Raw genomic sequence first — 12833 nt, 5'->3', positions numbered from 1 at the left:
ATGCTTAGATTCTTTCTATGCTTCTTACCTCTACTCTCGTATAGACATTATGGCACGATTTTTCCTCCCCGGAGATCCCCACTACCATAACCAAGGAAACGAAGGATGGATCGAGGAAGATCCAGAGAAAGATCCTGAAGAAATTTCAGAAAATGAAGAAGAAGAGGAAGACACTGACTCGGAACCAGAAGTTTACAATCCACCACAAGATGCTCAGAATCCCCGACAAAACTTCCAAAGCCCGACGCCTAGATGGGCAGTGGATCTAAAAAAATGGAGTCGAGAGCAAGGACAGTGCCCTCCTTACGGGATGGAACGAGGTTTCTACAACCTCAGTAAAGGAGATTCAACAGACAGGGCTTTACCTGTCATAGTTCGTCGCATAGCCTGTCAAGGCGAGCAAGCAAGAGCAACCACCAACCAAGTCATGGAAGTTCGTGCCACTACAGAAGTTACTACAGTCCGCCTTCGTCGTCTAGACGAAGATCATGACCGTACTAGAGATCACATCGAGGCTCTACAAATGGAAGTTACCACAAATCGAGCTGATTTGAGAGAGATTCAGGGACATCAAGCTATAATGGAGAGGCGTGTCATTGAGGCTGAGCACCGAATAAGGGAGATGCAAACCTCCATGACTCCATCCCACAGTTCTCTGAATACCATGCACTACGAGTAGTTCTTATGCTACTCATGTATATTATAGACTAAGTATTTTGAGTAAGCGTTAGTACTAATTTTTCATTGTATGTAAGTTCGACCAGTTGAATAAGTGATTACACTATTCATAGGTCGTAATGCTGTCAAAATTTTCCCCGTTCATTGATGTACTCTAGACCTTTATCAAGGTGAAATTTTTCGGAACCATGTACTAAAACATTTCATCAATGAAATTGGCATGCATTTTATTTCATTAGATATTACCATTGAGTTCATAAGTTGTTAAGGAAATCATATACTTATTAGTAGATTTTCTATTTTCTTAATTACTTACAAATATAATAAAGTTGGAACACAAAACGTAAGTCACTAAGAATTCCCATAGCCACTATTGAAAACTTATCATCATTTTATTTTTGAATTTATGGCAGAATTATGCCACCTCGAAGAAATCCCAGGCGTTTCAACAACACAGCAACACCACCTCATCCACAGCCACCACCTCCACCAATGGATATTGCGGTCTTTCAGGCTACTGTAACAGTTTCTGTAGCAGCCGCCATGACTCAAATTAACGCAAGTGGTGCTAGTGGGGCAGGTAGTGGTGCCCACAATTCTAATCACGGGGAAAGTCTCGAACACTCAAGGGAGTGTTCTTATAAAGAATTCTCGAATGCCAAACCCAAATATTTTGATGGCACCGGAGGTATCATTGATCTAACATGCTGGTTTGAGAAAATAGAATCGGTGTTTGAAATTTGTGCGTGCCCTGAAGCTAGCAAAGTGAGATTTGCAGCATGCACTTTCTTAGACAGAGCTCTCTCTTGGTGGAACGACTATGTCAAGTCGTTGTATCTCCCAGTAGCCAATGCTATGAGCTGGGAAGATTTAAAGTCCTAATTCTAGCAGAATACTGCCCGAGAGGCGAGGTACATAAACTAGAGCAAGAACTCTGGGGTTTGACGATGAAAAACTCCGACATTGCTGCATACACGGCCAGATTTAGTGACTTGGCTATTCTATGTCCCGGGATAGTCAACCCATAAAGTAAGAAAGTGGAGAGGTATATCTAAGGATTAACTCCCCCAATCCAAGGAAACGTTATATCTAGGGATTAACTCCACTTACTTTTGACAGTGCCAAACATCTGGCGCAAACACTCATGGATCATGGAGTTCACCAAGGCTCCATGACAGCTTTTACCAAGCAACCCAAGGAAGGAGGAAACAAAAAGAAGTTTTGGAACAATCGAAAGGGGAAATCATCACAAGAGCCTTCAAAGAAGCAGCAAATTGTGGCAGTACACGCTGCTACTGTTCTTGCTACTGTTCCTGCTACTGTTCTAGCTACTGTTCCTGCTACAGCTCCTATTGTTCCAACACCTTCCAATCGATATGCTGGAAATCGTCCCAAGTGTGATAAATGCAACTTACATCATACGGGAGTTTGTAGAGAAATGCATTGTAAAAATTGCAACAGGAAGGGGCACACCGCCCGTTTCTGTAAGGCGCCGACACAACCTATCACCCAAGTCCCCGGCATTGGAGTAAGTCAGGCCTGTTATGGTTGTGGTGAAATAGGACAATTCAAGAGGGATTGTCCCAACACAAAGAATGCTAGCGGTGTACGAAGGGTATTGGCAATTGGTCACGAAGAAGCAATAGTAGATCCTACCGTGGTTACCGGTACGTTTCTTCTCAACAATTCTTACGCATGCATTCTATTTGATAGTGGTGCGAAGAAAAGCTTTGTGAGCCATAAATTCAAACATCTACTAAAACAAAATCCCAATCACTAAAAGACACATTTACCGTAGAGATGGCAAACGGAAAGATTGAGAGCACAAACGACATATACATAAGATGTACACTTACTCTAAACAACTATTCCTTCCAAATTGACCTTATGTCGGTCTCAATAAAAAGCTTCGACGTTATCAACGACATGGATTGGTTAAGCCCACATCGTGCTTATATCCTATGTTATGAAAAAGCCATTAGTCTTAATCTGCCAAGTAGTGAAACCCTCATTATTTATGGCGACAAACCCGATACGAACCTCCAAATCATTTCTTGCATCAAGGCCCATAAGTATCTTCGCAAAGAATATTGTGCCTTCTTAGCTCACGTGGTAGATAAGAAACAAGAAGTGAAAAGTATCAAAGATATCCCTGAAGTTTGTAACTTCCCTGATATATTCCCAGAGGATCTGCCAGGAGTTCCTCCTGAGCGCCAAGTCGAGTTTCGAATCGACTTGATTCCCGGAGCTACCCCTGTAGCCAAATCCCCGTACCGTTTAGCACCATCTGAAATGCAGGAATATCCAGCCAATTAAACGAGCTTCTAAATAAATGATTCATAAGACCAAGCTTCTCACCTTGGAGAGCACTGGTCTTGTTCGTGAAGAAGAAAGATGGATCATTCCGCATGTGCATAGACTACCGGGAATTAAATAAACTCACTATCAAAAACCGATATCCTTTACCTAGAATCGACGACCTCTTCGACCAACTTTAAAAAGCAAGTTTCTTTTCAAAGATTGACCTGAGATCAGGATACCATCAGATACGAGTCCAGGAGGAAGATATTCCAAATACCGCTTTTAGAACTCGCTACGGTTACTATGAATTCGTGGTAATGCCCTTCGATTTAACGAACGCACCCGCAGTGTTCATGGACCTGATGAACCGTGTGTGTCGACCTTACTTAGACAAGTCCGTAATAGTTTTCATCGACGACATTCTAGTCTATTCCCAAAGTAAGGAAGAACACAGCCAACACTTGCGACAAGTATTGGAAACATTAAGGGCATAGAAGTTATATGCGAAGTTCTCAAAGTGCGAATTCTAGATTCGAAAGGTGGATTTCCTAGGGCATGTGGTCAGCAAGGAAGGGATACATGTGGATCCCTCCAAAATCAAAGCTATCAAAAACTGGATGACCCCGAAAACCCCGACATAGATTAGCCAATTTCTAGGCCTCGCTGGCTATTACAGAAGGTTCATCCAAAATTTCTCCAAGAATGCAAAGCCACTCACCGCTTTGAGTTGGAAGGATGTAACCTTAAACTGGGAAGAAAAGCAAGATATTGCCTTCCAGACACTAAAGCAAGCCCTCTGCAGCGCCCCGATCTTATCCCTCCCAGAAGGGATGGAAAATTTTGTAGTTTACTGCGATGCGTCCAAGAAAGGGCTAACCTGTATTCTTATGCAGCAAGGAAAGGTTATATCCTATGCCTCGAGACAACTTAAGAACCACAAGGTCAACTATACCACGCACAACATCGAACTGGGAGCAGTAGTTTTTGCTCTAAAAATCTGGAGGCATTATCTTTATGGTACGAAGTGTACAATCTTCACAGACCATAAAATCCTCCAGTACATCTTCGATCAAAAAGAACTGAACATGAGGCAAAGACGATGGGTAGAACTACTCAATGATTACGAATGCGAAATTCGCTATCATCCTGGCAAAGCCAATGTAGTAGCAGATGCCCTTAGTCGAAAAGAATACTCGGGCCGTCAAGTAAAGTCTCTAACTATGACAATCCATTCACACCTGTCCGCTCAGATCAAAGAGGCTCAGCTGTAAGCCTTGAAACTGGAGAATGTGACGGTAGAAGCCTTAAGAGGAATGGAAAAGAACTTGGAAATCAAGGGTAACGGAGTTCGTTATCTCATGAATCGGATCTGGACACCGAATTTTGGTTGCTATAGAGATGTTGTCATGAACGAAGCCCATAAAACTCGATACTCAGTTCATCTAGGTTCAGACAAGATGTATCTGGACCTCAAGAAACTCTATTGGTGGCCGAACATGAAAGCTGATATTGCTACCTATGTGGGCAAGTGCCTAACTTGCGCCAAAGTCAAGGTAGAATACCAGAAGCCTTCGGGTTTACTACAACAACCAGAAATACCCGAATGGAAGTGGGAGCGGATGACTATGGATTTCATAACCAAGTTGCCCAAGACAACGGGTGGTCATGACACCATTTGGGTAAACGTTGACAGATTAACCAAATCCGCGCACTTCCTGCCAATAAAAAAAACTGACAAAATGGAGAAATTAACAAGGACGTACATTAAAGAGATAGTACGATTCCATGGTGTGCCAATATCCATTATCTCTGAAAGAGATAGTAGATTTACCTCACGGTTTTGGCAATCATTACAAAAGTCCTTGGGAACCCAACTCGACGTGAGTACATCATATCATCCCCAGACTGATAGGAAAGCGAGAGAACCATACAGACGCTGGAAGACATGTTGAGAGCTTGTGTGATAGATTTTGGTAAAGTTTGGGATACCCATTTATCACTCATTGAATTATCGTACAACAATAGCTATCACACAAGCATCAAAGTTGCTCCATTTGAAGCCCTCTATGGCCGTAAGTGCAGATCCCCTCTGTGCTAAGCTAAAGTGGGTGATACATAACTAGAAAAGAAACAAGTACCCGACAACACTTTAACCGACCCCGAGATCATTCAAGAAACAACAGAGAAGATTGTCCAAATCCGGGAACGACTGAAAGCTTGTAGAGACAGACAAAAGAGTTATGCGGACAAATAACGAAAACCCTTAGAATTTCAGGTTGGTGACCACATCCTGTTAAAGGTCTCACCCTGGAAAGGAATGATACGATTTGGCAAACATGGAAAATTAAATCCAAGGTACATCAGACCATTCAATATTCTTGCTAGAATCGGTCCGGTAGCGTATAAACTCAATCTACCACATGAACTCAGTAACATTCATCCCACTTTCACGTATCTAATCTAAAGAAGTGTCTGTTTGACGAGACTCTTGTAATACCACTCGAGGAAATCGAGTTAAACGAGAGTCTACATTTCATAGAAGAACCAGTGGAGGTCATGGACAGGGAAATCAAGAGAACAAAACAAAGCCATATACCAATAGTGAAGGTTTGCTGGAATGCCAAGCAGGGACCTGAATTCACTTAGGAACAGAAAGATCAGATGAAACAGAAGTATCCACATCTATTCCCTAGTTCATGAGTACCACATTAGAAACAATTTCGGGACGAAATTCCCTCTAACAGGGGGATAATGTAACAACCCGTTATTTCAAGTCAATGTAATAGTCTAGGTCAACTATTGTAACTCGTTTTAAAGTAATAAAGATATAATAAATTAAGATGAAAATAAGCGTCAAAAATAAAATGTTAGATAAACTCGATATCTATGAAGAAAGTTATGGTGGTCGTGACAAGGATTCCGGAAATATAAAGAACGCCGAAATCTGAGCTATAACGAAGAAGTTATGGCCTATCAAAGTTTCACGACAGAACCGACACGACGCTGTGTGTCGTAAAAAATGAGTTTACAATAAAATGCTTTTTAGCCTTAGCAATCGAAATAAAAGTCATGGTATACGTTAAACCGAGAACGTGCATAAAAGAACGTCGAAATCTGACTTCGTATGAGGAAGTTATGAATTTTCTAAGATTTGGCATAACAGTGTGTAGCCCGGAATTCGAATTATAGATCGAGTGATTTTTAGCCAACACAACCTAAATGAGAATCGGAGATCTCGTCAATAGTAGTTCAACGGTAAAATAACAGACGAAAACGGATGTCGAATGAAGAAGTTATGAATTTTTAACGGATTTTTCCTGTCCCGGCTTGTTAAAACTATAACATTAAAAATAAAGTAAAAATTAGCCGACGGAGTCTAAATGAAAGTTGTAGAGTATGGTCTCACCTACGCGTGGATATAAAGAACGTAAAAAACGGAGCTCGTATGCAAACGTTATGAATTTTTGAAATTTGAGGCACAATTTTAGAGGTGTGTCCGAAGGGGAACGCGGTGCATCCGAAGGAACGTCCCGCGTTTGCAGACACCTGGTCCGGAGTTGGCCACTTAACCACTTCGCATGCATGACACGTATAGAGCTCCGAACCCAGACACGCGCCTCGCTCCTCCGCGCTGCGTACGAAGGAACACCCTGTGCTCCGGAACGCCCTGCGTTCCTCGCAGGAACGCCCTGCGCTCCGAAGGCCAGGCTCCTCCTATAAATAGCATGCGAGACCTCCCGGTTTAGTTTGCAAAATTTCTCCTTCTTCCACACTTTACACCCTCTCAAGCCACTCTGAACCCCCGAATCTTAGGGAACCTCCCTAGCATTAGAAGAAAGCCCCGGAACACCCGAAGTCTCCGAGAAAAGAGTTTTTCGGCTTGAAACTTTGGCAACGCAAAACCCGGTTTTCAGCAGAATTTCATGGTTTCGTCGAATCAAGTGAGTTCATACCCCTAGTTTTTCACTATTTTCCATATTTTAAAGGGGGGGGGGGAATACAAGTAAAACACAAGGAAATCTTGTGTTAATATGAAAACTATTCAAAGAGTTTCATTTGTCGTTTTTACTAAAATATACATACTACGTTACTAGTTTGGGATTCAATACAAATATATAAACTATAATAGGTATAGTTTATGAGTCATACATATGATTTTATTAATAAAAAATGACTTTTCTTTATTCTACACGTAACCGTCAATATAACTTTGCGAGATATAGTTCAAGTACTTATGTAAGTACCATCCAAGCCCTGAAATTATAACCAGAGTCTCTTGGAGGGAGAGCGTGACACTTGTGTATAGATCTATACAGGACTGAAAATCCCGCACCTAAACTGTTAGCTACAGTTAGGCCGGCTGGCCTGGGGTGACAAATGTCTTACCGATTCCGACGTCTGAAGAACGTCGTGTTCAGGCCATCTTAGGTCATCAAGTATGGTTATAATAACTCACAATTGGGTATTGAACAATACGATTAGTGTACGAATACGTAAAGAACTTTATATAGTTTTATTAAATATAGAACTATAATACAATATTTTACAGTACAACTGGTGGATTCAGGCACATACATTCACGAAATTTCATACAAATACAATTACAGTATACTATTTTCCATTACAGAGAAATTTACATTTCTAGAAACATTCATTTTATGGTTTTATGTAGATTAAAACTACATCATACTATTTCAGAGTACAACAACATTTACACGTTTTGGTCTTAGAGTATTAAGACTACAATTCATTTACAACAGAAACTATAGGATTTTCTGGAAGAACAAACTTACATTTTCAAGGAACAAATAACAGATTTCTCATACAAATATGCTTATGAACTCACCAACTTAATTGTTGACACTCTTTTCAGAACTACTTGTATTCTTAGGGAATCAGTAAACAGGTACCCACAGGTTTTGAGAAGACGGAGCTTCATTGATTTACATCTTTTTGTTTTTACCATACATTTTCGTGTCAAGTAAACATGGATTTGAACACAGATGTAAAACTATACTTTATCAACATCATGGTTGTTGTACTTTGATTACTATTATGAAATTCTTGTGATACTATACATGTAGTCATCCGCCCCAAACGTTTCCGCCGTTTTACCAGTTTGTGGATGTGACATGAAGTGTAATCAACTGATTCCGAAGATGATGAAGTTTGGAGGCCAACTCATGGAAAAATCTCTGTTGTGAGAGAAGAAAAGAGTAACATTGCAGGAAAATGTTTGATGGTCGGAAGCACAAATTCCGTTAACCAAGAATATTTCACTGATGAAGGTGACATATCGGAAGCCTATTTCACTGCAAAGGGTGTCATAGAATACGTTGGAGAAAGTGAGAAGGTAATCAACAAGGTACACTCTATTCTTAAATCTCTTAATATTCCTGTTACTCGTTATGAGTCCGGACTATCGGAATTGTGTGATACAATTTCTAATTTTAGAGAATGTCTTAAGCGATCTCGTATTAAGAATTCTGATCTCAATGCTAGTTTTCGCAGGGAAATCTTCAAAAGTGAGGAGAGAAATATGAAAATAGAAGCCCTTAAAATAGAAATAACTAAACTTTAAGATGATGTTATTATTTAAAGAGGGATAATAGGTTAATCACTAAGCAGCGTAATATTTTCTGTTTAATTGCAAAAAGATTGTAGAATAATATTACTCAACTTTATCTTAATTGTGAAATTGGTGAAAAATTGCATAAAATGATTCTTCCATTTCTTGAATTCAAAGAAAATAAAATTGATGCTGAATGTTATAAATGTGAATATGTGATTTCATCAGATGAATCTTTACATGATTCTTACAGGATTGGACTTGAAAAGCTTGAGGAATTCACTAAATCCAAAGAAAATAAATTGATATTAAACAATATTATAATTGAAGAGGATAAAAAACAAGTCAAACAAAATTCAATTGAGAAATATAACCTGTAATGCAAAAAGTTGACATCGGAAGAAGACCATTCTAATGAAAATACTTCTGATTTTGATGAAAGCGAAATGAGTGAGATTTTGGTTGAAGATGAAGTTGGTTGTTCTTATTTTGTGAAAAATATTGATGAACCAAAAAGAAATTTGATTTTGGAAGATTCCATTGAATTTGAAAATCATGTTGTGAAGAAAGGATTTGAAAATTTGACAGTAAAAGCCACAATTTTTCCAAAAGTTCAGAAAACACCTAATTAAGTTTTTGTGAAAATGGCTCTTAACAAGAATGATACATCGGAATTGACATCAATTGTCAATGATGATAATGAAAAAGGTTGTGAAGATGATTTTTGGTTTGCACCAATTGAAAATGGTGATGAGACAAAAGGTTTTTCTGAAAAGACTTATTGGACAATCAAAGGAAAATATGTTTCGGAACCTTTAAACAAGGTGAATATTTTATATGATGTTGGTGGAACAAGTGTCACACAAGATGTACCAATTTGATTTTCAAAGAAAGAGATTAAGAAAAATGATTCAAAAGGAAAAAAGAAATAATCAAAAATCAATTGAAGAAATCAAAGCAAATAAAAGGACAATGAATGCTAGATATATGAAAATTTTGAATGCTAGAAATCAATTTTGGAAGAAAAAGGAAAATAGGGTTAATGATAAAAGTGTTAATGATGTTTCTAAAAATCCAAATCAAAAGTTTATAAGTTCATCAAGATCTTTTAATCAAAATGTTCATTAATCTCCACATCCAAAAGCAAAATCAACATTTTCACCAAATTCATATTATTCAAAACAAGGAAAAATCAATGTTGAAAATTCAAGATATGTCGAGGTTTTAAAGAAAAAGTATTTGGATCAAGATGCTATTCGAAAAGCATATGAAGCCAAATTAAAACAACAACAAGAAGAATTTTCGGAGAAAATGACACAATAATGAAAAGTTCATTCAAATCGAAAAACTTCATCTGTTGAGATTAATCTTTGTGACAACAAATCTCAAGTTTTCAAAAAGGAAGAAGGATTGGATAATATTGTGATTAAAAAATCATTTTGTATTGATAAAACTAAGATTTTTCCTGTCTTGAATTCAAAATCAACGCTCTCATAAGGACCCAAAATGGTTTGGGTTCCTAAATTGGTTTAATTTGGTAGGTAATTCATGACGAGCAATTTGATTCAGAATGATATATTGATAGTGGCAGTTCTCGTTATATGACTGGAAGGAAATCATAGTTAAGAGAATTTCAAAGTTTTAAAGATGGTGGAAACGTGAAGTTTGTTAACAATGCAATTGGAGAAATCAAAGGATATGACATAATTATGAATGAAGACTTTACAATTCGAAAGGTAGGTTATATTAAAGGATTGTAACATGATGTAATAAGCGTTTCTTAACTTGTTGTAGGTTCTTGTCTCAAAGTACCGTTTGACGAAGATGGATTAGAAACCATTGATAAAGCGTTAGGAAAAGTGATTTAGAAATCAAAAAGAAAAGGAGAAACGTATCCCATAAATATGAAACTGATTCAAGGAAAACCTTCATTTTGCTTGCTTGCTAAATCATGTTCGGAAGATAGTTGGTTATGGCATAAGTGACTTTCGCATATCAATTTCAAAGATATTAACAAATTTTTTATTGGTGATCATGTGCATGGTCTTCCACATCTCAAATTTTTAAAAAGAGCATTTGTGCGCAACTTGCAAAATAGGAAAACAAAGCAGAAAAAGTCATTCTTCAATCACTAATACTAAAATTGATTAGCCACTTGAATTAATTCATATTGATTTATGTGGTCCTTTATTAATTGAAAGTGTTGGGGGTAACACATATATCTTGGTTATTGTTGATGGCTTTTCATGTTTTACATGGATTTTCTTTCTTATGAAAAAATCAGAAACGACAAAAAGGATGATTGATTTTGTGAAGCAGATAGAGTTGTAGTTGCAAAAACCAGTTCAGAAGATCATAAAAGATAACAGATTGGATTTCACAAAGCAAGTATTTGAATAATTCTTGATAAACAAAGGAATTAATCATAAGTTTTGATCTCCTTATACTCCAAAGTAGAATGGTGTAGTTGAAAGGAGAAATCATTCTTTATGTGAAGTTGTGAGGACGATGTTATCCTTTGCTAATCTTCCTTTATATTTGTGGGATGAAACAATTGGAAGTTCACGCTTTACTCAGAATTGTTCATTTATCAATAAAAGATTTTCAATTACTCCATATGAAATTCTGAATAAGCGTCAATTTAACGTTAAATTCTTTAATGTTTTTGGTTCTATATGTTTTATCTACAACTCAAAAGAACATCCCAACAATTTGATGTTAAAGCTGATGAAGGAATTTTTCTGGGACACTCCTTAACTTCAAAAGCTTTCCGAGTACTTAACAAGAAATCCAAGAAAATTGAAGAAAACTATTATGTTTATTTCGATGATAAATTTGTCAAGAATTCTCAACAAAGAGAAACCTATTATGTTTCCATCTTCAAATAATCAAACATGTCCTCTTATGACTCTTTACGAAGATTTTTTGAATCTTTTTTATGAGCCAGAAAAGAAAATTTCTTCCAAAGAGAAAACCAAAGATAACAAAGAAGATGAATTGTTGAAATTAGTTGATGATGCAATTAAAAACATTGAAATTCATGAAGAAAGTCAGAATCATACGTCTGAGGGGGAGGATTTAGAAAATTCTGTTCCACTTTTACATGAAGAAGTTGTTACTTCAATTTCTAATTCTGATTTTAATTTACATAATGATGATTTTGTGCAGGGGTAATTTAAATAATCATGATCATATCCATGGGGAGAATTCAATGCATGATGACACTGATGTGCAATCGGAACTTGAAGAAGTAAATGCTAAAATTGATCGAGAATATGATCCGAATTATCCACCTTTGACAAAATGGACAAAAGATCATCCGGAAACACAAGTCATTGGAGATGCTTTTTCAGGATTTATAACTCATGCTCAACTAAAAGAAAACATGCTGCATTATTTTCAAAAATAGAATTTTTCATGGTCAATTATTTTATTTCTAAAGTCGAGTCTAAAATTGTTAAAGTTGCTCTTGATCATGCTGATTGGGTCAAAGCAATGAAAGATGAGCTAAATGAGTTTGAGAGAAAAAAAAGTATGGAGATTAATTCCTACTTCGAAAGATGCATCTGTTGTTGGTCTCAAGTGGTTTTTTCCGAACAAGCTGGATAAAGTTGGCAACATTGATCAAAATAAAGCACGTCTTGTGGTTAAAGGATATTGCCAAGAAGAAGGAATTGATTATGAAGAAAAGTTTGCTCATGTAGCTCGATTGGAATCAATTTGTATTTTTCTTGCATATGCAACTCACAAAAAATTTGAAGTTTATCAAATGGATGTGAAGTGTGCATTTCTAAATAGAGAAATTGAAGAAACCATTTATGTTATTTAATCACTTTTTTTCTTAGTAACAAATCAAAGAAAGTACGTTGCTAATTCTCTACAGTTTAACATGGTCTTGACCCTCCAGAGATCCTAGTAGAAGTGGAAAGGCGCGGATCATCCTGTTCAGGAATGGTTAATAGTTGCGCAAAAGATGATCCACGCCTTTCTACTTCTACTTGGGTCTCTAGAAGATCAAGACCCTGTAAACTGCAAAGAATTAGCAACGTACTTTCTTTAATTTGTTAATAAGAAAAAAAAGTGGTTAAATAAAAAACTTGAGTACCAAGCCACTTGTTCTAATTAAATAACAACCTCTAGGTTTTAAAAATGAAAATTTTCCTGATCATTGTTATGTGATAGATAAAGCTGTTTATGGTCTGAAACAAGCTCCTCGTGCATCGTAGGAAACTCTAACTAGATTCATAAAGCAATTAAAATTTAAACAAGGTTTAGTTGATCCTAC

The 12833-nt window shown here is 37.2% G+C and overlaps 1 protein-coding gene across 1 annotated transcript; it reads left to right on the top strand.

Moving 5' to 3' along the window:
• The first annotated feature begins 12059 nt into the window (after window positions 1–12059).
• LOC145119607 (putative mitochondrial protein AtMg00820) lies at window positions 12060–12377 on the top strand. Its single transcript, XM_079055289.1, has one exon. The coding sequence runs from the start codon at window positions 12060–12062 to the stop codon at window positions 12375–12377; it is 318 nt and encodes a 105-aa protein (XP_078911415.1).
• The last annotated feature ends 456 nt before the right edge of the window (window positions 12378–12833 follow it).

The sequence above is a fragment of the Lactuca virosa genome, chromosome 1, assembly GCF_052849685.1.
Source record: "Lactuca virosa cultivar CGN04683 chromosome 1, Lactuca_virosa_CGN04683_v6, whole genome shotgun sequence".
In the NCBI taxonomy this organism is placed as follows: Eukaryota; Viridiplantae; Streptophyta; class Magnoliopsida; order Asterales; family Asteraceae; genus Lactuca; species Lactuca virosa.
The sequence above is the reverse complement of the archived record's forward strand: the minus strand, read 5'-3'. Positions and strand labels throughout refer to the sequence as shown.

What these genes read in the sequence shown, in the direction of transcription:
- LOC145119607 (XM_079055289.1), top strand. Translation starts at nt 12,060, where the DNA reads ATGAGTTTGAGAGAAAAAAAAGTATGGAGATTAATTCCTACTTCGAAA.